This window comes from Rhizopus microsporus (assembly GCF_002708625.1).
Source record: "Rhizopus microsporus ATCC 52813 unplaced genomic scaffold scaffold_24, whole genome shotgun sequence".
Lineage (NCBI taxonomy): Eukaryota > Fungi > Mucoromycota > Mucoromycetes > Mucorales > Rhizopodaceae > Rhizopus > Rhizopus microsporus.
The window spans coordinates 163533-190376 of NW_019671939.1; the positions used below are offsets into that span (position 1 = coordinate 163533).

Here is a 26844-nt window from a genome sequence, read left to right on the forward strand (position 1 = left end):
GTAATCTCAGGCTACACTTTATTAATCCTGAAGCAGAGATCGCACCTAAAATCGTTGTTGTTTGTGCTCGGGTTTTGGGCACTGTGACCACAGCAGGCAATCCTTTTTTGGCCAGGTCATACTACGTTTTAAATTAATGTGAAATGCAGACTCATCGAGAAAGACGCAATTAGTTCTAAAGTCCATGTCCGTACACTCCCACTTATGAACCTAGTCAAAACGCTCCTGAATTTTTTCTTCACTGTTCCTATCTACAGGCTGGAATTGGGCTTTTTTGAGTGACAAATTACATTCAGTTCTTACAAAATTGTAGCCAGTGCTTTTAGAGACCTTGAGATCCTGAAAATTTTGAAGTAGCCGCTCCATCACTTGCTCCAAGACAGCTGAAGGATTCTCATCTATATACTCCAAGCCCACTTGCTTGTGTTCTTCTTGAAGTATACGCGAGCGACCGGTTTTCTTATGCTTTATAAAAACACTATCAGGATCCGTTTTGTACATTTGAGCCCATCTTTGAGCTGTGCGAACATGAATACCTAACTGTTTTGCAGCAGCTGAAGCACTCATAACTTTCTCAAACATCAGTTTAAAGAATCTAACTTTGTCTTGATCCGTATAGAGTGTGTACGCTCGCTTACTCGACGCCTCCTTCATGCAAACATCTGGGTCATCTTTTGCATCTTCATCTGCCACAGAGCCTACATCGAAATTATTCTCCTGAGGCTGATTATACAAATACTGAGTGTGTGAACTAGCTGTTTCTAAAGCATACCGCTTTTCATCAATGATGTAGTCCATAGGCTCAGGTCTACCGTATTCATCAACTGAATTACCGTGCCCGTCTTCGTAGAAAATTTGAAAGCTCATATTGTTATACTCGGTTTTTAATGAGAAAGGAAATAAAAAAAGAAAAAAAAAAGAGCTGACGGTGCTTTCGTGCTGCATATACACGTATTTTGTATGACAAGGTTCCTACATATACGACATTCAATTTGTCAGCAAGCGAAATCAGCCAATGGTTTACATGACAGTAGAATTTAGCAAGCGCGAATTTTACTCTTGGCATCAGTGCCAATAATTTTTGGAAATACTAGTTATAACCTTAAAGTATAAGAGTCGATGTAATAGTAACTTGTTCGTACAGCCTTTCAATCATTGACAAATTGTTCAATATATATGCTAAATCAGCAAGGTTTTATTTCATTATAGGGAATAGTTCATGAGGATACTACAAATACTATCTATGATGTCGCCAACAAAATATTTTAACGTGTGTTGTCACGCCAAACTTACTCAGGAACAGATATCTCTCCATATTTCTTGATATGGAATGCGAATTTATAAATCTTGCTTCTTTGCAAGAAGAAGAGAGAAAAAGAATTGTTGCTATTGCTTTATATTAATATCATTCAATCAAGCGCTATCAACAAAGAAGCAAGATCATTCAAGTGTAATTATGATGGACCCGCATTTTACATTAAAGAATATTCCATTGGAGAGGCTTTGGTAGTATGAAGCTGTGTAGTGATATCGCAAGTAGTGCCCTTCTTTTCCTTTGTCTGCACTTTATAAGTTTGAGTAGAAAATCATATTCAAGCCCATGAACATTCTGATCAGATAGCACATTACACTGCCTATACTTATTTGTGCTAGGGAGAGGGTAATCCGAACAGATGTAGTGCTTATTGAATTTCTACTGATGTTTATTATGTAATAAATAAACGCACTCTTAATTTTACCGTGAAAACAATAAAACTTTAAGCGATCATAACTGTTGGCTTCTGATACTGAAATCCATAGAATTTTTTACAAATGTTTATTAAGTGACATAACGGAAAACAATCAGAGTGGGATCTTTTATAGCTTGAATTAGCTGTATTATCACAATCAGTCAGATAAAACTTTACAAAATATAGACAATTTCAACTCATGAGAAGGCATTCGCTTGACAAAGCCAACATGATTAAACCACGTAATTACCGAAGCCTACAAACAAATTATACACATTCGACTACTATGATTGTTGGCTGAATTATATAGAGATTTATTAATCAAAAGGAAAGTTAACTTAAACAGAACAGAATAATTGAATTCATCCAAGTTGATTACCAAAACGAAAATGGAAATTGTCTGTATAAAAATAACCGACAGTTATTTTAGTTTGAAACTGACGAATAAATTTAGATAGAATCAACCAGTTGCAGCTGTATAATGATCATGTCATCATTAGCATCAACTTTAAGCTTTCTTTTTCTTCATATGCTTTGATAGATATTGTGCACTACATAAAAAGGGTGGGTAAATTAATTGACGTGAAATTTATCAGACTAGCACACAATTCATACTCGTTTTTCCCCTTATTCAATATTCCCCACTTGACGAATAGATGCAATAGATGATGTGATAGTCTGATAAAGTTCACGTCAATTAATTTACCCACCTTTTAGACTGAGTGCGTATTATTCCCTGAAAATTACAACATGCCGTGTAACATAGCATTGCCATAGTTGGTAACCATATAATCTTATCATCTTGCAGAATTTAATACTATGATTATGCAAACGATTGTTAAAATTATGCAAAAGCGTACATAAGCTAAAGAATGGGAAAAAAATAAATGAATAGAAATCGTATAAATAGGGCTCAATAGCTTTGTCCTCATTTAAGAATAACTCACAAATTTATTTATTCGTAACCATGGCTCCTCCAAACACTGACGCTATTATCCAAGAATTCGAAAAGCTCAACCTGCAACAACTTGCACGCACCAAGGGACATTACCTTGTTTACCCAGAGACAAAGGTAATATAGTCACAATGGAATTTTTCATTCTCTAATGCAATATATAGTATCCTTCCCTCGAAAACTTTGAACATCACGATCCCGGTCATCGTGCAGACCCCACAAAAGCCTCTATTCTCAAGCAAGCCACCAAAGTATTTGACTTGACTCCCCATATTGGTACCGAAATCCACGGCCTTCAGCTCTCTCAGTTCACTGATCAACAAAAGAACGATTTGGCTCTGTTAGTTGCTGAACGTGGCGTTGTTTTCTTTAGAGACCAAGACATTGACGTCTATCAAGCTCACGATTTCGCCAAGTACTTTGGTCCTCTTCACGTCCACAACACCTTTGGACACCCAGAAGGCCTTCCTGCGGTTCATGTAGTCTACTTTGACTCCGAATCAAGAGCAAGATACAGAAAACTTATTGACTTTGATATTGACTCAAGATCCTCCTGGGAAGGTAAGTTAAAATCAGTGTTGATTCATTTCATATATAAACCTATAATGTATAGGTTGGCATTCTGATGTCTCTTACGAACCACAAACTCCTGGTTTAACTCTTCTCAAGATTGATACGCTCCCACCTGTAGGTGGTGACACTCTTTGGTCATCTGGTTATACTGCCTATGACAGACTATCCCCTGCTCTTCAAAAGCTTCTCGAAGGTTTACAAGCTGTCCACTCTGGTCAGGACCAAGTTGATTTTGCAAACCGTGCTGGTCACACTGTTCGTCGTAGTCACTGGACGGCTGTTCATCCCATCATTCGTACTCACCCTGTCACAGGCTGGAAAGCTCTATACGTTCAACCCGGTTTTACAAGATCCATCGTCGGTCTCTCAAAGCGAGAATCAGATGCTATCCTTCGTTTACTCTTTGACCATGTTGCTTCAGGAGCTGACTTCCAGGTTCGTTTCAAGTGGGAAGAAAACAGTGTGGCCGTTTGGGATAACCGAGTGACCTCCCACAATGCCATCTTTGACTATCTCGATGACGGTCGTCGTCATGGCTGGAGATTGACTCCTTTAGCAGAGAAGCCTTTCTATGACCCTAATAGTAAATCAAGAGCACAAGACCTTGCTGAAAAGCGAAAGGCTGCCAATGAACAATAGTTTATTTTTAAATAAATAAAATTCTATTACAACATATAACTTTCCATTTGTATCATTGTACAGATAATCAGATATCAAAGTTATATAGTGCAAATCAGACACTACATGAACAGAGAACGAATTACTGTACATATATCTAGAAAATATAACGCGGACTAAACGATTGATTACATGGTTTATTTCAAAGTATCAATCCTTAACATTGGTATAGCTAGCAATGCAATAGGCCATGTTGAGTAGGTGTTGCCATATGGGATTCCCAAAGCGTTACTATTTTTGAACATGATCTTCAAAAGAAACGAGTACACCGTTCATGTAAAATATGAGGATAAAAATAACCAATTTGAACGTAACGTTACTATAGAAACTGCCCTATTAATAGCACTTGACTAAAGTAAAGAAAAGAAAATACGCGTAATCCTCGAGACTTTGTCAATGTTACTCAATTGCTTCTAATATGCAGCGTCGTTTACAAAAAAGTCATACATATGATCGCAAATGGAATAAACACTGTCATCTACAGATCGCATGGGATATAGCTTACACCAACGATTCTCGTCAGCATTGAAAGTTGGATTTAAGGAGCCAACGATGATCTTTTTTACGGTCATGATAAATTGACTGACTTTTTTTTTAAAAAAAAAAATGGCTGCTATCATCACAAGCTATTAAAAGCATTTGATTGTTTACAATAGATAAACTAATAATTCTAATTAATTTTTGGGTGGCGCTACATCGAATTCTTGCGCTTCTGCTTAACAGATCTCCAAAAAAAAACACAGAGGTCATTTTTCTTATAAACGCTGCCATTGACTGTAACACTTGTTATTCACAAGCCGTGAGCACGGATACACTCCACGTGTATCATTGTACAAATAAACACAGAATGCACAGATATCAAAAATGTGCTAAAATGCCTTTTATAGCCAACAGTTCCGGGCTATTGTGAAGAAATGTAAGGGTTTTAATATTATAAGTTTATTGTCTGTCCTCCCTTTTTAATGAATAAATAAAAAGCTAAACTTTTAAAATGAATAAATAGAAAACATTAATACTTGTATAAGCTTCTTGAAGCTGGCGCCCTCAGGCCACTACTCTTTGTTTTACTTTGAGACAATAAACTGTTTCCTATTGAAGGTTTGCTTCTTGTGTTGCATTGTGGGATGCTTGATTGCTTTTGTGGCGATGAAATAGAAGCAATACCTAATGAGGTTGTGCTTCTTGGAGCTGTAGGAATATGACTCGCTCGACCCGAGGCTTGACTCATTCTACTTAATGAACGTGGTTGCTGTTGAGAGGGCAGTAATGATGTATTTGAAGTCGTGGTTGATTTTGTTCGTTGAGGTATGATCGATTGTCTTGTTCCAGTTTTACGTACCGTAGTACTGGGTGCAGGGATATGAGTTGCACGTCTGGTTAAACCAGCATGCGATGATAAGGTACGAGGGGTATCTGAAGCTTTACAAGTGCTTTCAGAAACACTTAATGACAAATTTTGTTGCTGTTGTTGTTGCTGTTGTTGTTGTCTACGACGAAGTGTACTTTCAGCAATAGGAATAGTTGAACGAGATAATGCAGATGTAGCAGTAGATTGACTACCAAAGGATGAAGTAGAGGTTGATTCAGTAGGACGAACAGAACGATGCTGGTACTGCATAATTGTTGATTGGGAATTCATGCTTGCTTCACTACTGAAACTTCCTGACCTTTTGTTTTGAAACAGAATAGGAGATTTTGGTGAAACGGGTAAAGAAGGGACATGCAAAGTAATTGAAGAAGGTGAATGAGTAGGAGTATCTATTGTATATATTTAATATAATTGAAATGTTGTAAATTATCACCCATTACCATATTGTTGTATAGCAGGACATGTTATATCTATTGTACTCATAAAGTCTTGTTTGTTTCTCTAAGAGAACATGTAAATAAGGAGAGAAAATAACGTACGTTTGGTTCGAACCTTTTGAAATATATCATCTAATATTCCCAATTCTCTTGATCTGCTACTGTCTTTATGATAATAGCTTGGCTCTAGTTTCTGCTTATTAAATGTAGTTGGCGTAGGTATGTAGATCTATTGAAAATTTCCGTTAATAACAAGACTTGTAATAAAATATCTGTCTTACATTATCCACTTTCCAAAAGTCTTCTTTTGAGTCATCAAGATCCAATAAAGATAAATCATTCAAGTCTGTTTCTTCTTCCATACTTGTTGTAAAATTACCATTGATGAGTTCATCCAAGTTGACGCTATCTTCTGAACTTATAGATGCAGTCGATAAATGTCTTTGTTTTCTAATGATAAAACATTCAATTTCAGTTACATTTATATGCCTTTCTATATTTACTTTAGATAATCTTGTGAATGATCTTGACGATAATGAGGTACGTTCATTAACCATCCATGAACATTATCAGTTATATGTTGTTCTTGTTCCATTGCTTATAAATGACACAGTAAAAATAGTAATAATAGAAAGAGAGAGAAAAGAGGGAAAAGAGGGGCAGTGTGTTTTTTGCCTTTTTATTAAAATCGGAAAGTTAAAACAATCACGCGTGGTTAAGAATACACAATAAGGAGGAGTTTCTTTATTTTTCTCCTATTGTAAGCTATCCACTGGATAAAATTGATCAATTTTAGAAATCCAATCTTTCATATCATCAAAATCTAAAGCTTCTAAAAGATAAGCATTATTACTGGTATAAATAGCAAACATATTCTTTCGCTATTAATAAATAAGTAAAATAGACTTGGCGTAGTACAATTTATTATTTTAAATAATATTACCTGAAGCATTTTTTCTATTTCTGACTTATAGTCAACTCTGGCTGAAGTAAGATGAAGGACGCCCAACTCTTCTGTTTCTGTATTATCTTGGTATATAATGATGTATGGCCTACTAACATAAGTATTTCTTTATATTTCTTTATATTTCTTTTACCTTCTTAGTACAAACCAGTACTTCTGCCATTCTTCATCCACGTTTCTTGGATGTAGTAGATATCCTTTTTTAGTCACTGTGTCACTGTTTGACAAGTTTTGGATTAAATGCATTCTAAACTCATGAATATTGATTTACCTTGGATATAACTGTTGAATGTCGGCTATCAATTTTACATTCTTTTGATGATATTCATTTATACTCTGGCTACTACTCGAATGCTTTATACTTTGACTACTTGCAGATGGAGTTATAGAACCAACGCTCGGTGGATCTTGATTGAATACAATCTAGAATCATCAAAAAGAGATCAATAACATGCTATATTTTTCCTTTAGGTATTAACCTCTTCTTGAGTGCCAAACTTTCTTGTCCACAGTTGAATCACCTTTTCCAAAAGCTCTTTACTATCCATCACCTTCTCTTTTTTCTTTTCTTCTTCTATACCCAATTGACCCCTTCTTATCTCTTTTGCCTGTGGATGACCTGCAAGTAATAACGCATGTCTAAAAGCAGCCACATGCTCACGATACTCCATCTTTCGTCTTGCCTCCCGGTATTCTGTAATCAACGATACACCTCGCGGTTTCCAAGAGCCGATGAACTCTTCCCCACGAACATACTTGTTTGCTGTGTTCAGTCGCCACAATTCACGTACCTGGCGCGTCATTTGAGGTTTCAGATGTACGACATACTTTGCACTCGCCTTGTATACCTGTTTGGCAGGCGCTGGTGACCATAATTGTCTAAAGATGCCCATGTCTCTTCCTTGAATTTGCACAGCAAAATCCAATTCAAATTGAAGCGGACTCACACATTTGTCACAATTTACTTGCCATGAGAGCGCTAGTTGCACGTACTGGTGTGAGGGAGTCGTACGATTTAAAAAGATCGAATTGTGCAGTGAACTGTCCCATGGGCCCTGCACCATCATACGAGAAATACCGCTTTTATCAAGCTCTGCCCCAGTCTGTGGGAACAGCTGGATCTCGACTGGCTCTGCTGACGTGGTTTCTAATAGTCTTCCTTGTTGATCAACAAGTCGCACTTGACCTATCTTCAAACAGCTGATGTTCTTCCATTGAAACTGATTGCCTGAATCATGAATGAGAGTTAGAGAGATACGCCGTTGAATACCTTGACGTAATGAGAAAGCTTCCATCGGGTCGTGAGTGACGGGTACCGGTGCATAATTGCCCTCAGAGTCTAGCTCGGCTATTTGGATCCAGGCAAGAACATCATGTCTTTCCTCCATCAGTATACCATCATATGTAGATTTTTCAAGAGAAAATCGTCGATCGAGAGAAAATCGTCGGCTTACGGGGATATCTGTCATGGCGCCTGTCTGAGGAGGCATATCGACGAGCTGATACAAGTAATCCTCTTGGGCTTGGCCAAATACCTCGATCGTAAGTCCTTCTTCTAGGATAACACCCATCATTTTCTCTGTAATGTGAATCGATAATGTCTGACAATGATCAAACTTGACTGGGCCATCTCCAAACTGACTGACTGGCTCAGTAGGATATACCTTGTCTTCTCTTGAATTTGGCTCAACGTTACCAAAAGACGATAAGTGGAACTGGGCATGGACTTGAGTAAAGTCGGATTCGGATATGCCAATGACTTCCTGAATACGTATCTCAAACACTTGCTGTTGTCCAATATGTAGTAAATACTTTTCACTTACGACTGATAGGGATCTCTCTTGAGCTTGCTTGAACGATCTTCGAGAGATAGATCGAGCAATGGGCGTGACAAGCACACGAAGCTGGCCCATCACCTTGCCCGTGTTTCGACAATAAATGTCGACAAGATTATCCGCATGCAATTGAAGAGTGAGGTTACGCAAGGGAATACGAGCGAATCCAATCAACGAGTATCGAGGACAAGGTGTCTCATAAAACGGGTCATCCCGATGAAAGAAATGAGGATGAGTGAACAAGGGACGATCGGTATAGTCATAGAGCTGTCGCATACTCCGCAAACGGTTCTTGATGTTGGCAATAGACCAGATATAGGTCACTCTGTGCATGTGATCAATGACTTGAACAGCCAAGCAGGGCTTTGGTTCTTCCATCAATGCATCGTCTATTTCTCGCTCAAATGGTTGAAGCGCTGAACTTGCCTCCCAGAAGGACACAGGGCCGGCCGACATGTTGTCATGGACGACAGTGAATTGGTAAGTGACGTTTTTACCCAGTTCCTTTGCCATTATGTTAGCCTCCTTCAAGACTACTGCATGAACAAGACATCCTTCTGCCATCTTTACATATCTCCATTGGCGCCAATGGGCAAGCGTCTTTTTGACCAGATACTCTGATGCGTTCTTGGAGGTATAGCCTATCAGCAAATCGTCTGAACTTAGAGTGGTTCCTGGAGGCAAGTGTGCAGAAATACGCTTGATTTTATTTTCATATTCCCTTTTTTGTTGTTCCAACACGGTCTCCATCTCTTGCTTGACCTGCAGGTACTTGACTTCGAGTTCATCTTGCCTTTGCTGTTCTTCAGAACGCTCTGTTGTAAGACTTGTTGTGGATGAGATTTGGCTGAACCGAACGGATGTTCTACGTGACAGATTTGATGTACTTGTGACAGAGTCATCGTCAAGAATCCCACCGTCAGAGGAAGAAATACGCTTTCTGCTTCGAAACTCATGCACTTTACTGATTCCGACATAGAGCTGCTGAATATCGTCATCCGTCATGGCGTTTATGTCTGTGGATGGATTGACAAACTTGGAGAGTGCTTCACTGTGCGCAAACTTCCAATCGGCTGGGAGCTCTTCATCTACGTCCTGCTGCTGCTGTTTTTCGCGCATCCGTTTGGCTTCTTCAGGATGATTAAATCGGAAGAGATGATGTAACCCTGATCCAAAGATGATTCTGTACCCATTGTGCAGTACCTTTGGCTCTTGAATGCGCATGCCGTTGACAAGAGTGACCGAATGTGGACGTGGATAGATCGTGACAGTCGTCATCTCATCGCTCTCATCCTGCTTCACATTTTCAAAATGGCAATGGTCCTCCATGATCTCCTCTCCACTCAACCTGATATCTGCAGGTGCATCACTTCCAAGTCTTCCCACGTGGGTTGTACCTGGTTTGATATGGTACATGAGACACTCGGTGATCAAAGGATCCTCGCTCAAGTTAATCAGATGAATGGATTTAGGCGCATAGACGCCCATATTATTCTTTTCCACAATCACGCCCAGTTCTTCCAACGCCTTTTCACGCTCACGATGGATTGTCTCCGTTTTTGTCATCTTTTCTTCCCATGTCTGATTGACTTGCTCAAGCAGCTTCTCAGACGCCTCGAGTTGCTCCAGCACTTGCTCGGTTGTCATCAGACGTGTGCCCTGTCGAGTCACGATAGGCGATTCAGGTGAAATGAGAAGCATGGGCGAGGCTCTGGCGGAGGATGATCGACTACTGTTTGTGATCTTTTGGCCCGACTTCTTTTGCTGAACGATCCTTTCGACCTCTTCTGGAGCGTAAATCATCAGGGTATCCTTGAGTGCCTGAAGTTCCTGTTTCAACTCGCGTATCAGTCGTGTGTTTGGATCCTCATTCACGACAGCCTTGTTCTTGATACGTTTGGCTTGGTCTGCATATCGAAGCGTGCTGAGTGTTTCGTCATAATCTGCTGGTGAGATAGCAGCGACCATCGCTGTCTTGGAGTTACCACCGAGAGAATCCTTGAGTAGCCACGTCAGTACGGAATCACGGTACGGAATGTGTTCGTTCTTCTTGTGATGATGTTCGGCTAGTGATGCAATAACCTTTCCTAGTGTCGTCAATGATTTGTTGATATTGGCACCTTCTTTCAGTCGAACTCCTGTAGCCCCCGTTGATGTTGCTCGTTCACTACCTGCCAAGTCGACCAAACTGATGCGCGCTGATTTTTCTGTTTTGCCTTGTCGGGTTGTAGATAAGAAGAGTGTGAATACTGCGTGAGATCGAGAGGAGGTGGCGTTCATGTTGGTATAAGCAACTGTTCTGGCCTATTACGCGTATAAGAATAGACATATAAAATTGGAGGGTAGAAAAATGAAAAATAAATAAAGAAAATTAACATGACAGCGCTTTGGTATTTCTTTTTTCTTCTTTTCTTTACTTTATTTCCTTCATTCATTAAATGATCAATATCTTTAAACGAGCCTACGACTAACCGTGAGAGGTCTTCGACATAAGGTCCAATCGTTGGGTGTTCTCTGACTTTGAGGTTGCCTTTGTTTGCTGGATTTAACAAGTCTCGAACCTTTTCATTGTAAATCTCAATGTAGGATACTTCTACTCGGTAACTGAGTTCCGGAGTAGATAAGTCGTCTATTCTTTCAAATAATTCTTCACATGTTCTTGGTATAATTCCTTTATCCTCTCCATATCCCATCTATGAATATCAAAAATAAGCTTTTTCTACTGTGTTGTGTGCAAACTGGTACCTAAATACCATTGTATATGATTTTCCCGAACCAGTTTGTCCATCTAAAGAAGAATAAGTAAGAATAAAAAAACAAGACTGTGACTTACAGGCAAATATGCAACAGTTGTATCCATCAAACGCATGATCTAGTAACTCTTTTCCTAAATCATTATAAACCAGTGCTTGGTCGGCATAATCAGGATCATCTTTATCTACCGACCAATATGAACGGTCAAAAGTGAATGCCTTGACAATATTTTCTTTTCCATTTTTTTTAGTAATGATCGTTTGATTTCCTTCCATACGGACGAGGTTTTCAGCCCCTCTTGCTTTTTCTATATACAAAGACACCTGTTTCAGTTACTGCTATCACCCCCTTTTTTTTGTGCACTCCTTTATTTTACCTCTTTCATTTAAGGGACGACAACGGACAACAACTTTAATATTGCCGCTCATGATTGAAAAAGAAATGAAAAAAGGGCTTAAAAGTATAGATACAAAGAGAAAAAAAAAAAAAAAAAAAGAAAGGAAAAGAAAAAGAAAGGAGAGAGATAGAAAAGTTGGAAACTGAGTCAAGTAGTCACGACGTGCAACAATGTGTATTTTTTTTATTACTCTTCGGAATCGGTGCTTTCTTTGGCAGCACGAATGAGAGGAGAAAGAGATCGCGGAGAATCAGCTAATGAGAGGAAAGGGTGTTTCAACATATCTTCTGCTGACGGACGTAACTCGGGGTCCACTTCAAGACATTTTGTTAAAAAGTCTCTAAAGACCTCCGATAACGATTCAGGACTTTGGAGTTTAGGCGTACCATTGGTTGCAATCAGGAACAGGGCGCGAAGTGGGTTTTCGTTCAAATAAGGAGGTTCGCCTTCGACCATTTCGATGGCCAAGATACCCAGTGACCAGACATCGACCTTTGAACCATACTCTTTGCGCGTAACAACTTCAGGTGCCATCCAATATGGTGTACCTACCATGGTGGTTCGCTTGGCATGACTTTCATTTAGCTGAGCACAAAAGCCAAAATCGGCTGCAGGGAAAAAAAAGGAGTAAGTGTTTCGTTTCATTCAGGAGGAGGGGAGACTTACTTAATTTAATATCTCCCTTCATGCTTAGTAAAATGTTGTCACTCTTAATATCTCTATGGATAACACCACTGGAGTGTAAATGATGCAGACCCTGTAAAACTTGTTTACAGACAGCAGCAATTTGACCCTCTGTCATCATGCTGCAGGTCACAACATCTGTCAGACTACCACCTTCCATATATTCCATCACAACCCAAAGATCACCTTTCCAAAGATATGAGTCCAAGTAGTTGACGATGTTGGGATGTTGTGCCTTTTTCATGACAAGGATTTCATTCATAATGAGCTCTTTTTTTGGCTGCTGAGCTAAATTCATTTGTTTGATCGCAACTGGGACCTTGTCTGCATTATATGCGATAAACACACCACCGGATGCACTAGAGAAGAAAAAATATTTGAGCTCTTGGAATATATATAAAGACCCACTTGAGTTTCAAGTTTACCCTTGACCGATCTTAACCATATCAGAGTATATCTCTCTAGGATCCTTATTGATACAAATCTCTTTTAGCTGACTAACTACATCCTTGTCCGGAGAAGTAGACTTGACTTGTCTACGCTTAACAACAGGTGTTTCCTCTTCTTCATTAGCCGAAATGACGGATGCTGATGATGATGCTGGTGGTGTACTTGGTTCAGTAGTTTTTTCTATGCTTATTGTCAGTTGCGCTATCCCCCTTCCCCTCATTCTTATATATATGTATCGTTACCTATGAATGATGATCTAGCTGAAGACTAAACATAACGTCAGTTCCTCCTTCCACAGCTTATATTTATATATATATATATATATATTTACTACGGATGATCTTTTGGTATAATCAGATAGCTTTAGTCTCGACAATCTACGTAAAGAGTTGGTAATAACATTTCCTCCTGCAGCTTTGAGAATAGAAGATGCACCGCTACTCCGTTTATTGGGTATTTTTTGCCAAACAGCATCATCTCTTGATTCTTGATAAAATTCAATAGCATTAATGACAGCCTATGTATAAGGAGTGCAATACAAGGAGTGGAAGTTTAGTAAAGAAAGATAGAGGAGAGATGATATAAAAAAAAAAAAACATGAGATAGATTACCTGCGGATTTTGTTCTTGTTCTGTTTGAGTGATACCACTTGCCTTTAATAACGTATGCCATTCTTTAGGTAAACCCGTAAATTCGCCTGTGGTTGCGTCGAACCCGACATGAGTGACATGTCTTGTGTTATAAGGAGAAGAAATGTCCATGGTTGTTGTCGTTGGAAGGTTTGCTATTCAATAGTTTGAATACAGTTTGATCTATATTTTCAACACACATGATTACCTTGACCAAATCCGCTTACAAACTTATCCAAAACGCCTTTCAGTCGAACCTTTTCGTCACTGGATTTTTGATCTGTCAAGGGTACGGTATTATATACCTTTGTGACATGAGACTTTGATAGAGTTGAATGTGATTTAAATGATTTGAGTGATCTATCAGAGGATATAGTATGACCAATCATTTCATTTGTTTACTATATGAAGAGGGAAAAGGGAAAAGAAAAAAAAAGAGGAAAAAGAACAGTCGTTGTCATTGTCTGCACATTTTTATTTATTTAAGGAGTAAAAGAGTCAGCATCTATAAAATATTCAAGCAAATTACACGTTCCTATAGTGTATAAACAGGAAAAGGAGCTGCACCTTTTTGCTTGATTGAGTGAAGGAGAGAAAGAGCGAGGAGAAAAGATTTAGGCATGTCTTCTTTAATAGTCTCAAGAAAAAAGCCTTGCATAAAAAATGATACCATCAATCAGTTATTTTGACAAGTCGCTTCAACCGTCATACCCTAGATAAATTCAAACTCCTAGACTTTTTTTTTAGCCAACTCTGAAACGGGATTAAGTTGAGCTCTTATTCAATGTGTTTCATAATGATATACTTGACCAAATCTGCAAAAGATATTTTAACTTGGCAATGAATTACATCAATAAGCATGACCTAACAAAGTAAGACTGTGCTTTCTTACAACCGTTTATCAAAGAATCTTTCATTTTGCTCCGCATAAACTAGTTACAATGAAGTGAAGTAATGCTTCCACTGAAATCACTATTTCGTACTATTAATTTCTGCAATCCCCGATTGATTTATTTATTTTATAAGTGCGATAATCATGCAAAGACCTCTCTTTTTTTTTTTCAGCATTCTATTATGTCAACTGTAAATAGAAAAATCTTGATTGCTCTTGATGAAACAAAAGCTGGTCAGCATGTTCTTGATTGGGTACATTCACATCATCTGTTGAACGTGGAGGATGAGATATATTTGGCTACAGCCGTGGATGAAGATGTCTCTTCTGTAGAAGGTCCAGGATGGCAATCTGCACCCATGTCTGGTTCAGCAAATATTTCAGAAGATTATGGTATTGACATTCGTATATTGGAAAGACGTGGTCAACAAAACTTGATGAAAGGCATTGAAAAGTTTCGTGACCTCGGTTATGTAAGTCGCAGGATTGTTTGTCACACCTTATATTTGCTCACATTTACTTAGAAAAACACAAAGGCTGCATTGTTAAAGGGAGATCCTGAGAAGGCAATTATAAAGTATGCAAAGGATCATAGTATTGATCTTGTTATCTGTGGTCGAAATCATAAAGGTTTATTTAAACGGTAAGTAAAAGTAAACAGGGGAAAAGATAGTATTTTAATTGTAGATAATAGGGTGATAGCTGGTTCAGTTTCAGAATACTTGGTGCATCATCTTGACTGTAGTCTGTTGATTGTAAAATAATCTTGGATTATAAAAAAAAAAAATTAGCAAATTCCTGTACATAAATAAAATAAGGTGGTTATTTTAAACTCTTTTTATTAAACCACTTTAAGTGTTCGCGTGAGTAAAACTCTATATATTCCCCCTTTTATATATTTTCTCCTTTTCTCTTTCTTTCTCTCTTTCTCTTTATCATGACAAGACTTATCATTGTAGACATACTACCGCCAAATACACACAATGCATCATTGCTGACTAACAGTTGGATCGATTATTCATCAAAATCAGTAAAGTTCTCCAAAGTAGTCATTGTCAATAGCCCAAGGACAGTCTATTTGACTAAATCAGATCCTTTACCGGGTATTACTCGAACGTCCATCTTGAATGGACTTAAATAACTGTATTTTTTTTTATTTATTTATTTATTTTACTTGTATTTATATCATTTATTTATTGATATCGCATAAAGAAAAAAATAAACATGTCCCACGTTTAGCTTCAGGTCCGTGGCACGCTGCAGATTGACGCATCTGTATGCATGTGATTTATCTATTCTTCTTTCTTTTTCCTTAAAGGATAAATAACCGAATTCATGTGTTCTAATTCCAATGCATACAGTGTTTTCGGTTGCATATGGGGCGTTTTAAATAATTTTTGGAATATTTTGTAAAACGTTTTGAGACGTCAAATCAATTTTTTGGGAGATGTTCAAAGCGTTTAAATAGTATCATTTGCTCGCGATGACGTACTGACAAATACTTTATCCACAAGCAACGTGTCATACAATTTGTTGACCATTTTTTGAATCAAGCCCACTCTCACTTCCTGATGTACCTGGCCTGGAGACTTTCTGGCGTATCCAATGACTGTGAAGTTATTTTTCTTGAGGTTCTTGACATATGCCTGGTACTTTGGCAGATGCTCCGTAATTGATAAAGTAGTGCCATTCAAATAATCATTTTTTAATGTCCATAAGACTTGAAATCGAACCTTTGAACCGTTTTGATCTTTCAATACTTTTCGCTCCTGTTCTTGGTTCATGTATAAAACTTTCTTGATGTTGCACCATTTTATGAAAGATAACAACGATTTCTCATCAAATCTAGTTGTATATAACATAACCAAAGAAAAAATATCCTTGGATGAGACTTTCTTTTTTATGTAAAGTGATTCGTTCCATAGCTCAGTTGGGACATACACTTGATTCAGAAACTAAACAATCTGAGCATCGTGCACTATTTTAACAGTATTAATAATAATTAAAAAATGATATTAAACGTCATTCAAACTTACTAAAGTTAACATTTATCTTTTCCTGAATTTCTTGTGATACTATATCAGCTTCAGAGCTATACTTGCAAAAATCAAAAGGATTTGAATTGATCCTAACATGAGGAAATAGCAATGGCTGAAGAGAGTCGCCAGCATGGCAAATTTCTAGATCCTCATAAAGGGCTACCTTTTCTGGGATCATTTTTACATTGTCTTCATTGTATTCCTTGCAAAATAGAAGGCACAATGCTGAGAATACTCTAGTTGGTTTTGGTGGTAAACTCGATTTGTGTGGCTGGAAACAACATCCTTTTATGGTTGACTCTAATAGTCAAGGTACTCTTTAAATAGTGTTAACTCACTTTCCTTTTAAGGTTGAGTGGCCCCACTATCTTTCCTTGTTGGTTAGTTCTACTTCATACACGGCTGAATGAGATGGCAAAGTAATGTGAATGTGAAGAAAAGTGAAGATGTTAGTGATCTGGGTGTCATAAAAATCCGCAATTCGAAAAAATAAAATAAGCCAATTGGAATAATAAAAAATGCCAATTGAAAATTTATTTCCCGCTATTCATTTTAGAAATTCGCCAACTGGAGTTGAGGTTCTAAAGGGAAAAGATCGCATAGTTCCATATCTCCAGTGCCCTTACCATGTAACAGCATCATATGCTGCATCAGAAAGAGCATTCGGTTCCTGAATGGCTTCTCCTTTCCTTCTTTGAAATAGAATATTGATAGCTTGATAAGTTCTTCAGGGGTGTAACCGTCCTGTGCAGTGTGACGAGCGCGATCCTTGTAACTCTCACGCTTTCGTTGTCGTTCACTGTGTCGTCTGTTCTTCAACCATGCACGTAGAGCAGCACCACGAACACCAGATTCCCTGGATATATTTCTGGAAAATTGAATTGCATGAAGGTTAACTACCGCCTTGATGTATTGTTGAATAGTTTCCATTTTAAGTTCATACACGGAACTATCATCCTTTCGATCCTTTTTTAAGCTGCCTCTAGGTACAACGACTTCATCGAGAAAACGCAATAACTTAGCTTCAGTCACAATACAGCCATCCGCGTAGCGATTTTCTATGCAAAAGTCCTATTGAAATAAGACGTGTAAGCGCGTTCATACCATATATCCATATATGACATGTACCATAAGGATCTCCTGCTTCTTTTTGTACACCAATGTCGTGTTTTTTGGGCGTTTGTTCTCAAGGCCTAGCAAAGTGTGTTCAAGGATTTCAGCTTCTCTTGTAGCATTTATCACTCTTTGATCGGTAAGGCTGGAGAATGAAGATTGTCCGTTATACATAATGGTGTTAGTTGACTAGCTGCAATGAAAACGTTGTAGTAATATTGTGATATTATTTGATTAATAATAAAGCAAGGAAAACCAAAGGTAAGCTGAAGATTTTCTGCTTATTTATTTACTAAAAACAAGGCGAAGAAGAAGAAAGAATCGACCAAGACAATCAGTATCCTTATATATGATCATATTCAGGAACCACAGCACATCATATTCAAGAAGCGTTAATCTCAGCAAAGAGTTATTTAAAGATAAAGGATTTACAAATATGTCAAGCGTCTATCTCTAGTAATGATATAATGCTCTTTCTTTTAAATAAGTAATTACAACAAGTGTGCTAGAACCTTTGCATAGTATATATGATCAGAAATCTTAAGCAAGCATTGTATTTTCAATTTCCGATGGAGATTTAGTATTTTATGTGAGCCACAGGCTGTCACAATTACGCTGAGTAACAGATTTGTGACCCAGCCAAAGGTTCGTCAAAATACCTTCACTGTATTTGCTTTGTTTTATAAATAAGGAAAAAAGAAAGCGCGGCTAGGAAAGTCTGTGCGACGTTCAAAGTTTGGGTGGGAACCAACAAGGGATTGTCTTGAGCACGACAGACAATTAATGATCTATCCTTGCTTTATTACGTCAGCTCTAACTGTTATGTCTCGTAAAAGTTGCTTCCATTAAATTGACTCTACATTTGATCCGCTGTAATCTACAACATATAATGAGCATGCTTATCATTTTGATACAGCTTTTTAAAATAAATTGAAGACGTCTGGAGAAAGTGTAGGCGCCATATAATTGGCGACTTCGTCATATGCATCTTTATACTTTGTTATTAAAAGGGGAGGGAAAAAAATTCAAATTCCCCTCCCTAGTTGAACAAGTGTATTTCATTGCCCTAAAAATAAATAAATAAATTAGTACTTTCTATATTTCAAACAGTTCGAATCATTTTTTTTTTAATTAGTCAAAGGTGAAAGCGTTAGCTCCAACTGTAAATGAATTGATTAATTGAGTTTGAGCCCAATAAAAAGGACAGACAATAGCTATTTTCCTTTTTTGGTCATTTATTTTTTAGTCAAGTATTTTTTCAGTTCAAAAGAAAGCAGTTATTCTTCCGGTAAAGTTACTATCAATGTATTGGCACCCATTCTTTCATTAAAGTATAATGTCACGTATGAGTATATTATTAGATGCACTATGATTAACATGTGCATCAATAATGGATTTAAAAAGTGTTGTATGCAGTAGACATTTTAGTAGTTACTCAAGTACAACATATGCATATGTGTGCATCGAACAACTGAAAATAATAAAGAAAATGTAAGAGAGAGAGAGAGAGAGTGCCCTTCAAAAATTTGGGCACGGGTAACTTGGTACCACGCCAGAAAAAAAATTTTCGTTCGTCAATTTCTCACTCTATTTCTTTTTTTCCTCTTTTTTCTCTTTTTTTTTCTGTTCTTTTATACAGAATAGCAACAACACACTTTTATCATATATATTCATATATATATATATTTGACATATATATATATATCTTTATATTATTACCATTACTTTACTGTTTATATATTATATAATCTACATATATTCTAGTATATATTTATATACATCATACATACACACACATATCATCAAGTGAAAGAAAAAAAAAAGGGAATTTCAGCTGGACTGTTCATCATTCAATATAATAATATGACACAACAAGAAAAAAGAAAAGGTATTTATATCATCTTTATATTATTCTTTTTTATTTACATTATATTAGAGTCAACCAGGAGTTGGGCTCAACTTGAAATTGATAATGCCTATCTTAAACAACAGAATGAATTATTAAACAAAGAATTGTCCTTTGCAAGATATACAATTAATGCATTAAAAGGCATCACACTACAAAAAGAGAATACGCTTAATGAAACCAGGCAGGAACTGGAAAGAGCTTTACAGCATATCCAATTATTATCCTATTCTTTAAAACAATATCAAAACAGAAACAGCTTATTAGTAAACCCTACATTGATTCAAGATAATGACTTATCCGATGACTTGTCAGAAGAAGATGATATTTTGGATCAACAAAAGCGCTCTTTAAACATCATGTCTAAATTACCCCTTCGCCATAAACAACAACAGCAAGTCTTTGTTAATAATGACATGATGACCAACTTTTAACTTTTTTTTTATATTATTATTTTTTTATCTGGGGATTATTTAATGTTGTCATGCGCACACATTGCAAATATCATAAATAAAAGAAAATTTTATATATCTGTTTTTCTCGCTTTTGTCTAGAGGGCATACTTGTTCTAATCATTGTTGCCTCCGTTCCAGGTTCCGATGTGGTGGTAATAGACTCTTATTATTTTCAGATAATAGAAAATGCTAGTCTTCATGCTATTTTTTATCATTTTTTTTTTTTCATGTCGCGTACCATGGTATTATTAATATGTCCAATGATCAATTTGAGCAATTGTTTACAAGAGAACAAGTCGAACAGACCATTGGAGGAAGTGTCAAGAAAACTCGGCCATTTTACAACCCTCAATGATGGTAGTTTCTACTGGTAAGGAGCGCGTGAGGGAGTGAGCCTTACAATCTCGCCAGTGATCTGATCAACCCTGAAAGCGAGAACTTTTCTTGGCCACGTCAGGTTCAATGTGATTGATGATAACTTTGTTCAGGTAGACTATTCAAGTCTTATCTACCCTAACTTCCTTGGCTTCTCAAATTTAAAGGGAATATAGATTGAAGTTCGAGGAAGGCGCGTATCTTGTATTCTTCTCTGAAGAGAAAGATATACTCTTGATTAAGTATGACGATCGCTATGTCTTGCCTATTAGTGCCCAATTCCAACAGTCTACTAGGCCAACAGATGATATGTTAAAGGTTGGTCGTAATCACGTAGGTATGTGAAGGGATAAAGATTACTCTGCTCTCTACGATTTCATGCATGGACAGGCTGGGTGAGACAACCCTATTGTCTACTTATTAAGTATATTGAGATACTAGCTGGCATCATTAATCAAGCCCCATCGCAGGAGAACTCGCCAGTTATATGCTCGGAGATGGTTTTGTGGACCACATGGTGCAAAAAAAAAAAAGCCAACAACGACCGCCAATCAACGCCCTAAAGTTGACGAAAAGAGGGCAAAAGATGTGATACTTCCCATGATATATTCGAATATTCGACAATCTCTCTAAAGACTCTTTCTCCTTATTTTTACAAAAAAAGAAAAGAAGAAAAGCTCGTAGAAGAGGATAAAGAGATATGCTGCTTATTTTACATTATTTCGAATAAATAAAGCATGGCTCAAAGGGCTAATATCACACCTTTTGTCCTCCTTTAGCAATAAAAAACCTGCAAATTTGGGTTATGTAAACCCGCAAAAAATTTACAAAGCCGCAAATTGGCACAGGAGGCAACTGTGCTTTTCTTTTTCTTTGTTTTCATATTAAGCATGTTAAAGATTCCCTCTGCTCGTAATCTTGCCTTAGAAGATGACAGAATTGGTCAACGCGTCTTGTTACCTACTTTAAATAACATGACAGGAACACTTCGTTATATTGGTCTGATCGATGGAAAACAAGGTACCTGGGCAGGCATTGAATTAGATGCAATAGGACAGGGAAAGAATGATGGAAGTGTACAGGGGTAAAATTATCCTTTTTAATGTATACCTTTTATGCTTATACATATTTTATTACAGAAAGAGATATTTTCACTGTCCACTCAATTCGGGCATCTTTATCGCACTTAACAAAATCACCATCCTAACACCTCCACCTCCACCTCCCTCCGCAGTGCCTTCAGTCACACCATCCACAAGCACGGCACGAAAGTCGACAGCAAAGCGATCCCTGAAGAAATCACTATCGAGCACTAAACTGTCTTCATCGCCTTCAACCAGTGCTTCTCTTTTTAGAAAATCGAGCCATACTTCTTCACCTTCACCTACAAAAAGACTCATTCAGCCTGCAGGTACACTCAAACGTGTCACTCAGACTCCTTCATCCTCGCTCAAGACAAGTCAAACACCTTCCTTGACGCCCAAGTCCAGTCAGACGCCTACACAACCGAAACGACAAAGCGAGACACCCAAGAGACAGAGCGAGACACCCAAAAGACAGAGCGAGACACCCAAAAGACAGAGCGAAACACCCAAGAGGCAGAGTGAAACACCCAAAAGGCAAAGTGATGCATCCGTTCGAAACGAGATATCGACAAGACGACAGACAGAGACACCTGTTCAAGAAAAACGGCAGACACAAATTCCAGATACTACCAAGGATACACCAGCCTCTCCTTCTCCTCCTCCTCCTGCTCCATCGCCATCCCAAGCAAATATGGTCGCAACTGCTGTTGCTGCTGCCAAGGCTGAGTATGAAGAACAGACCAAGAAGGAGACGCAGCTACTATATGACATGCTTGAAAAGGTCCAGCGAGAACGAGATCAGCTGATGCAAGAGATGAAGAATAAGGAAACTGCTTGGGAGCGCCTCTTGTCCTCCAAGGAAAGCTTGAAGCTTCAAATACAAGATAGCGAGAGCCAGTGCAAACGTCTCTCTCAGGAACTTGAAGTTGTCAAACAGGAACGTAAACAGCTCGAATTGGATCTTGCTGAAAGGGATGCATCGATTGCCAAGAATGTACGAGATGACGAGAAGCAAAGCCAGGATCAACGACGTATCGAGCGGTTGGAAAACCTAGTACGTGACCTTCAGGCGCAGCTTCAGACACAACAAGAACTGCAGGTGCAAAAAGAACGGGAATATGCTGGTGTTGTGGAACAGATGAGACGTGAGATGAGTTCGATGGAAGCCATGACAGCTTCTCTCGAAAAAGAATGCGATGAAATGCGTCGAACAGGCATCGAAGCTGTTCATGCTGTCGAACTAAAGATGGATGAGCAAAAGGAGAACTATGAGCAAGTTATGAGGGAAAAAGAGGCACAGATTCAACATTTGAATTATGTCATTGCAGACTTGAAGCATAAACAAAGCACCTTATTTGATGATGACGAGCGCGATATTGAGGAAAAGCTCAGAGAGTTCACTAGTATGAATCAAAGTGATCAGCGACATCGCTTAGAAGAACAATTAGAATTGACCATGAAGGAGTTGGATAATGAAAGAAATAGCATAAAATCGCTGCTGCATGAAATTGAACAACTCAGGTTGGAACTCAACCAATCTCGGCAACATGCGTTATCGGTCGAGCAGAAATTCCAAAGTCTACAGGCAGATTTCGAAAAGGAGCTGCAGGATAAACGCCGATTGGTCGAGGAGTCAGACCATGCCTTTGAAGCTCAAACGAAAGCAGAGGATGAACATGAGCAAATGAAGTTGTCAAAGATGACGATAGAAAAGCAGTATAATGAACTGTTGGAGATTCATAAACAGCTTGAGCAGGATCATAATAAACTCATGGACGAAATGATCGCACTAGAGAGTCAGGAAGCGGAACTAGGAGGAGATGGATACACTCACTTGAAAGAAAAGATCAAACAACTGGAAGAAGAGAACAAATCACAGCGTACACAGCTTTCTCAGAGAGATGACCAGATCAGAAAGATGACAAAGGATATCAACCAACTGGAAGCTCTAGTAGAAAATAAGGTGTTTGGTGACTCAGAACTGGAGGAGCAATTAGAGTTGGAAAAGAAAAGAGTGATTGCTCTTGAAAGAGAACTGAACCAGCTAAAGCACAAGTTGTTGACTTCACCCAACACACCGCCTACAGCAACTACTACCCTGCCCATAAGTAAACTGTATTGTGAACTATGTAATAATGATGGACATGATGTGTTAAGTTGTGAACTTTCTAAAGTGGTAAGTCCATATTTTATTAAGTAATTGGGTATTTATTGTATGTTCTATAGTACTGTGATAATTGTGATCAATACGGTGTGCATACCACAGAAGACTGTCCAAACCAAGACGAGACCTTTTAAATACCATCACCTTTTGTACATAAATGCATTCTTTTCTTCCTTTCTCACTTTTTTTCTTTCACTTTATTATAGATTCAACCTGTTCATATTCTTTTATAAGTGATTCTATATTCCCTGATAAGCTTGTCAAGTGTGTCATCATGCCACCAATTTCGGCCTTCAACTCATCCCACTCGGCTGAATCCAAATATGGATCCTCTGATAGTTGGGGTGATGATTGTGTTGTTGCTGTTGTATCTTCAGTATGACTAACATTATTTGACGCGTGTTGCAAAATGAGGTTCACTTGATCATATATATTGCGTCTTGCATGTATTCTTTTTTCCAATAAGGAATTAAACTGTTGTTCCAAATCTTTTTTCTTTCTTTCCAAGCTTTCATCAAAAGGCTCCTCAAAACCTAATACATGTGTTTAAGGGACGTCAAGTCGAACGTTGCCATTGACTACCTTCTAATAAATCGACATTCTTACTGCCAACAAGACTGACATTGGCAGCTACATTTTTAAAGAAAGCGGGAAGCCACTTTTTTTTAATACATGAGCGACGGGATACTTGTTCTTCAATGAGACTAATTGTTACATACCTCTGAGAGATCTTTTTTTATTGCTTCTCGTTTAGTGTTTTTTATCATCCTGGGAAGTTCATTATCAGCTAATTCTTCAAGTTTTTGGTTAAAAACAAGCATTTGTTCATAAAGATGTTCCGTGGTCGTAATTAGTTTTCCATCTTTTGTTTCTTGTAAGCCGCTAGAAAACAAAACGATATCATCATTATCTGGTTCTTCATTGTTATTCATTTACAAGAAAGAAAACGGAAGCAGTGCACACACCTTGGTGGCTTGGGCCTAAAAGACAATATCAAGCCCTTCCTTTTTTTGATTTTTTTTTTTTTTCTTTCTTTATTATTCAACATGAGCTTTAATGGTTGGAAAAAGTATATTGAAGAAGGCGATCTTGTGATTGTCTACATGGTAAAGAAAAAAGCGAGGCCTTTGTTGAACACAGCATTCTTACTTGTAACAAGTCTAGAGAAAATATGATACCTATTACCATACAGAAAGACCAAGAGTTTAACAACCGATTTGGTACCTACAAGCATAACGATATCATTGGAAAAGAATTTGGCTCAAAGGTAAGCTCTATAGCGTACTTAATAAACTCATGACTGAACATACAAAATAAAGATGGTATCATCAAACTATAAAGGATTTGTCTATCTTCTTCATCCTACACCTGAACTATGGACACTTGTTCTTCCTCATCGTACGCAAATTCTATACCTTGCAGACATCTCATTCATTTCAACACTACTCGAGCTCAAGCCAGGTGTGAGCATGATTGAATCAGGCACAGGATCAGGATCATTTTCACATAGTATCGCACGCACCATTGCACCACACGGTAAATTGTATACATTCGAATATCACGAAGAGAGAGCCAAATTGGCCGAAGTCGAATTCAAAGCCCATGGATACGGTGATATCATTAAAGTACACCATCGCGATGTGTGTAAAGATGGATTTCAGCTTGAAAATTTAGTAGATGCTGTCTTTTTAGATTTACCCGCACCATGGGACGCAGTGGCATCAGCAAAGAAGGCATTTAAACAGGATAGAACAGGAAAGATATGCTGCTTCAGTCCATGCATTGAACAAGTGTCTAAAACAGTAACTGCCCTTGAGCAGAATGAGTTTATTGAAATCACCATGTATGAATGTTTGATGAAAGAGCACATGGTCGTTCCTGTGCAAAAGTTATCATTCCAGGATTTGATTCAAGAAGCAAAACAGAAAAAGTTGAATGGTAAAGACGGATCACCAGTGATTGTGCCTGTTAAGAGAAGACTCGGTAAAGATGAACCAATACCAACGGCAGAAGAAGTGGAGGAATCAAGTCAATTAATGCTTACTTCAAGGACACCAGGAGAGACAAGAGGTCATACAAGTTATTTGACCTTTGCTACCTTTTTACCATCAACCGCCTTTTAGAACATCCTCCTATTTTTGCATGTAGATTTGTTAATGTAATAGATGATCACTCTTTTCTTATCATTTGACTGGATTGAGTACAACCCATATTAAAAATGTATTCATAAACTCTTTTAAACTTTGAAAAAAAGGCTATGATTGTTACTTTCATTAAAATAAATAATGTAAAGCTCGTAATGGAACAATACCAATACTAGCTGAATTCGGCCAGCTTCACCTATTCTCTTTCTTTTAGCCATCCAATGAAGCGTAAAAGTAGATTCACCAATCTCTCAGAAAGCCTTAATACGGTAGAAGAAGCCCTTTAGTCCTTGGCTAGATGCCTTAGGCTGGTAATTTCGCTAAGGACATTTAATAACCATGATGTACTGTATACTGCAAATGCTATTTTAATAAAGACTCAACAACTGCTACTTTCAGTATTACATTTTTGTCAATGTGTCAAACCAATCTTTCCAAAAATTTTACGTTAGCCTTAGTAGTGAGTGTCAATAACGTATATCTAGAGACTTTTCACTGCTCACACAATCCCATAAGGCTGCAAGTGAAAATTACCTCGAGCCAACCGTAAATAAAAGCATATAGTGGAAGACAGTGGTATCTTGTATGCTTCAATATCAAACTATGGTCTCGAAGTAATAATAAGAAAGATGCAATGACGTATTCTACATTGCTTATTAAAGGCGCTTTAAGTACACGAAATGTGATTATAAATGGTAAATTTCAGTATTTCTATTACAGTGCTTCCTTCGCCATACGAAAGGCTGTATTGCCCTTGTATCATAAGACTATTAGAGTCATATTTGTCATTACTTTATTCTCCGTAACCTTACTATTAATAGAGTATACAGTAGTCAATACCAGAATGCATGTAATCAACTTCGGAGACTGCCAGGAAAAGGAAAAGAACCCTGCATGGCCACAACTTCCGCAATATACCTGTGCCTGTTCTAGTCTATTAATATGGCGTAAATGTTTAGGTTTAAGTTTGCATTAAAATGTAACGTATGGCACACGCTTGACTACGGCTTCTTCACAAATAAAGTATACATGTGTCAAACGTATTTTTTATCTAATCAGCTTCCAATCATCTTTTCCATTTACATCATTTGCATATTGAAAGCACATCATGCCTTAAAGGACTCATTCTTGCCCTTGGTTTATTACAAGCCAAGCTTTAATATTCATACAGTACAAACATTCAAAAGCAGATGAAAGGAAATATGACCTTCGTTTG

At 37.8% G+C, this 26844-nt stretch overlaps 11 protein-coding genes across 11 annotated transcripts; 4 read left to right on the plus strand and 7 right to left on the minus strand.

Annotated features, from left to right (window-relative positions):
• Positions 1-2680: 2680 nt before the first annotated feature.
• Positions 2681-3897, plus strand: RHIMIDRAFT_295178 (TauD-domain-containing protein; the record flags this gene model as incomplete). Its single annotated transcript, XM_023614158.1, has 3 exons — positions 2681-2802; positions 2850-3246; positions 3299-3897. The coding sequence occupies exons 1-3, from the start codon at positions 2698-2700 to the stop codon at positions 3895-3897; spliced, it is 1101 nt and encodes a 366-aa protein (XP_023462108.1). The 5' UTR covers positions 2681-2697.
• Positions 3898-4895: 998 nt separating this feature from the next.
• RHIMIDRAFT_75757 (uncharacterized protein) lies at positions 4896-5981 on the minus strand. Its single transcript, XM_023615648.1, has 3 exons — positions 5858-5981; positions 5746-5806; positions 4896-5694 (listed from the first exon to the last, which is right to left on the minus strand). Exons 2-3 carry the CDS (start codon positions 5786-5788, stop codon positions 4946-4948), a joined length of 792 nt encoding a protein of 263 aa, XP_023462109.1. The 5' UTR covers positions 5789-5806; positions 5858-5981; the 3' UTR covers positions 4896-4945.
• A 406-nt stretch (positions 5982-6387) lies between these two features.
• RHIMIDRAFT_295180 (kinesin-domain-containing protein) lies at positions 6388-11769 on the minus strand. The gene is made up of 9 exons (XM_023614159.1): positions 11672-11769; positions 11375-11602; positions 11295-11329; positions 10959-11234; positions 7186-10845; positions 6978-7129; positions 6840-6923; positions 6686-6794; positions 6388-6623 (listed from the first exon to the last, which is right to left on the minus strand). The coding sequence occupies exons 1-9, from the start codon at positions 11721-11723 to the stop codon at positions 6498-6500; spliced, it is 4722 nt and encodes a 1573-aa protein (XP_023462110.1). The 5' UTR covers positions 11724-11769; the 3' UTR covers positions 6388-6497.
• A 109-nt stretch (positions 11770-11878) lies between these two features.
• RHIMIDRAFT_208038 (Pkinase-domain-containing protein) lies at positions 11879-13046 on the minus strand (the record flags this gene model as incomplete). The annotated part of the gene is made up of 3 exons (XM_023607030.1): positions 11879-12300; positions 12359-12735; positions 12802-13046. 3 exons carry the CDS (start codon positions 13044-13046, stop codon positions 11879-11881), a joined length of 1044 nt encoding a protein of 347 aa, XP_023462111.1.
• A 36-nt stretch (positions 13047-13082) lies between these two features.
• Positions 13083-13605, minus strand: RHIMIDRAFT_207969 (PBD-domain-containing protein; the record flags this gene model as incomplete). Its single annotated transcript, XM_023607018.1, has 2 exons — positions 13083-13343; positions 13438-13605. Coding segments are annotated over 2 exons (429 nt in total), but the record flags the coding sequence as incomplete, so codon positions are not given.
• A 916-nt stretch (positions 13606-14521) lies between these two features.
• RHIMIDRAFT_75807 (adenine nucleotide alpha hydrolases-like protein) lies at positions 14522-15198 on the plus strand. The gene is made up of 3 exons (XM_023615649.1): positions 14522-14820; positions 14872-14990; positions 15042-15198. The coding sequence occupies exons 1-3, from the start codon at positions 14530-14532 to the stop codon at positions 15109-15111; spliced, it is 480 nt and encodes a 159-aa protein (XP_023462113.1). The 5' UTR covers positions 14522-14529; the 3' UTR covers positions 15112-15198.
• Positions 15199-15807: 609 nt separating this feature from the next.
• RHIMIDRAFT_316136 (uncharacterized protein) lies at positions 15808-16980 on the minus strand (the record flags this gene model as incomplete). The annotated part of the gene is made up of 3 exons (XM_023615043.1): positions 16384-16980; positions 16289-16302; positions 15808-16242 (listed from the first exon to the last, which is right to left on the minus strand). The coding sequence occupies exons 1-3, from the start codon at positions 16562-16564 to the stop codon at positions 15808-15810; spliced, it is 630 nt and encodes a 209-aa protein (XP_023462114.1). The 5' UTR covers positions 16565-16980.
• On the minus strand, positions 16939-17732 carry RHIMIDRAFT_295184 (uncharacterized protein; the record flags this gene model as incomplete). Its single annotated transcript, XM_023614160.1, has 2 exons — positions 17515-17732; positions 16939-17457 (listed from the first exon to the last, which is right to left on the minus strand). The coding sequence occupies exons 1-2, from the start codon at positions 17671-17673 to the stop codon at positions 16939-16941; spliced, it is 678 nt and encodes a 225-aa protein (XP_023462115.1). The 5' UTR covers positions 17674-17732.
• Positions 17733-19080: 1348 nt separating this feature from the next.
• RHIMIDRAFT_295185 (uncharacterized protein) lies at positions 19081-19975 on the plus strand. Its single transcript, XM_023614161.1, has 2 exons — positions 19081-19387; positions 19436-19975. Exons 1-2 carry the CDS (start codon positions 19363-19365, stop codon positions 19837-19839), a joined length of 429 nt encoding a protein of 142 aa, XP_023462116.1. The 5' UTR covers positions 19081-19362; the 3' UTR covers positions 19840-19975.
• A 3701-nt stretch (positions 19976-23676) lies between these two features.
• RHIMIDRAFT_247816 (uncharacterized protein) lies at positions 23677-24416 on the minus strand (the record flags this gene model as incomplete). Its single annotated transcript, XM_023610452.1, has 3 exons — positions 23677-24017; positions 24067-24142; positions 24204-24416. 3 exons carry the CDS (start codon positions 24414-24416, stop codon positions 23677-23679), a joined length of 630 nt encoding a protein of 209 aa, XP_023462117.1.
• Positions 24417-24530: 114 nt separating this feature from the next.
• RHIMIDRAFT_208046 (protein GCD14) lies at positions 24531-25607 on the plus strand (the record flags this gene model as incomplete). The annotated part of the gene is made up of 3 exons (XM_023607031.1): positions 24531-24590; positions 24644-24751; positions 24804-25607. The coding sequence occupies 3 exons, from the start codon at positions 24531-24533 to the stop codon at positions 25605-25607; spliced, it is 972 nt and encodes a 323-aa protein (XP_023462118.1).
• Between the last annotated feature and the right edge of the window lie 1237 nt (positions 25608-26844).

Coding starts and splice junctions, on each gene's coding strand:
- RHIMIDRAFT_75757 (XM_023615648.1), bottom strand. CDS start 5,788: ATGAGTACAATAGATATAACATGTCCTGCTATACAACAATATG. Junction 5,695..5,745: donor TCCTGCTATACAACAATATG/GTAATGGGTGAT, acceptor TATATACAATAG/ATACTCCTACTCATTCACCT.
- RHIMIDRAFT_295185 (XM_023614161.1), top strand. CDS start 19,363: ATGACACAACAAGAAAAAAGAAAAG. Junction 19,388..19,435: donor ACAACAAGAAAAAAGAAAAG/GTATTTATATCA, acceptor ACATTATATTAG/AGTCAACCAGGAGTTGGGCT.
- RHIMIDRAFT_75807 (XM_023615649.1), top strand. CDS start 14,530: ATGTCAACTGTAAATAGAAAAATCTTGATTGCTCTTGATGAAACAAAA. Junction 14,821..14,871: donor AGTTTCGTGACCTCGGTTAT/GTAAGTCGCAGG, acceptor ACATTTACTTAG/AAAAACACAAAGGCTGCATT. Junction 14,991..15,041: donor CATAAAGGTTTATTTAAACG/GTAAGTAAAAGT, acceptor TGTAGATAATAG/GGTGATAGCTGGTTCAGTTT.
- RHIMIDRAFT_295180 (XM_023614159.1), bottom strand. CDS start 11,723: ATGAGCGGCAATATTAAAGTTGTTGTCCGTTGTCGTCCCTTAAATGAA. Junction 11,235..11,294: donor CGGGAAAATCATATACAATG/GTATTTAGGTAC, acceptor TGATATTCATAG/ATGGGATATGGAGAGGATAA. Junction 10,846..10,958: donor TAATGAATGAAGGAAATAAA/GTAAAGAAAAGA, acceptor TACGCGTAATAG/GCCAGAACAGTTGCTTATAC.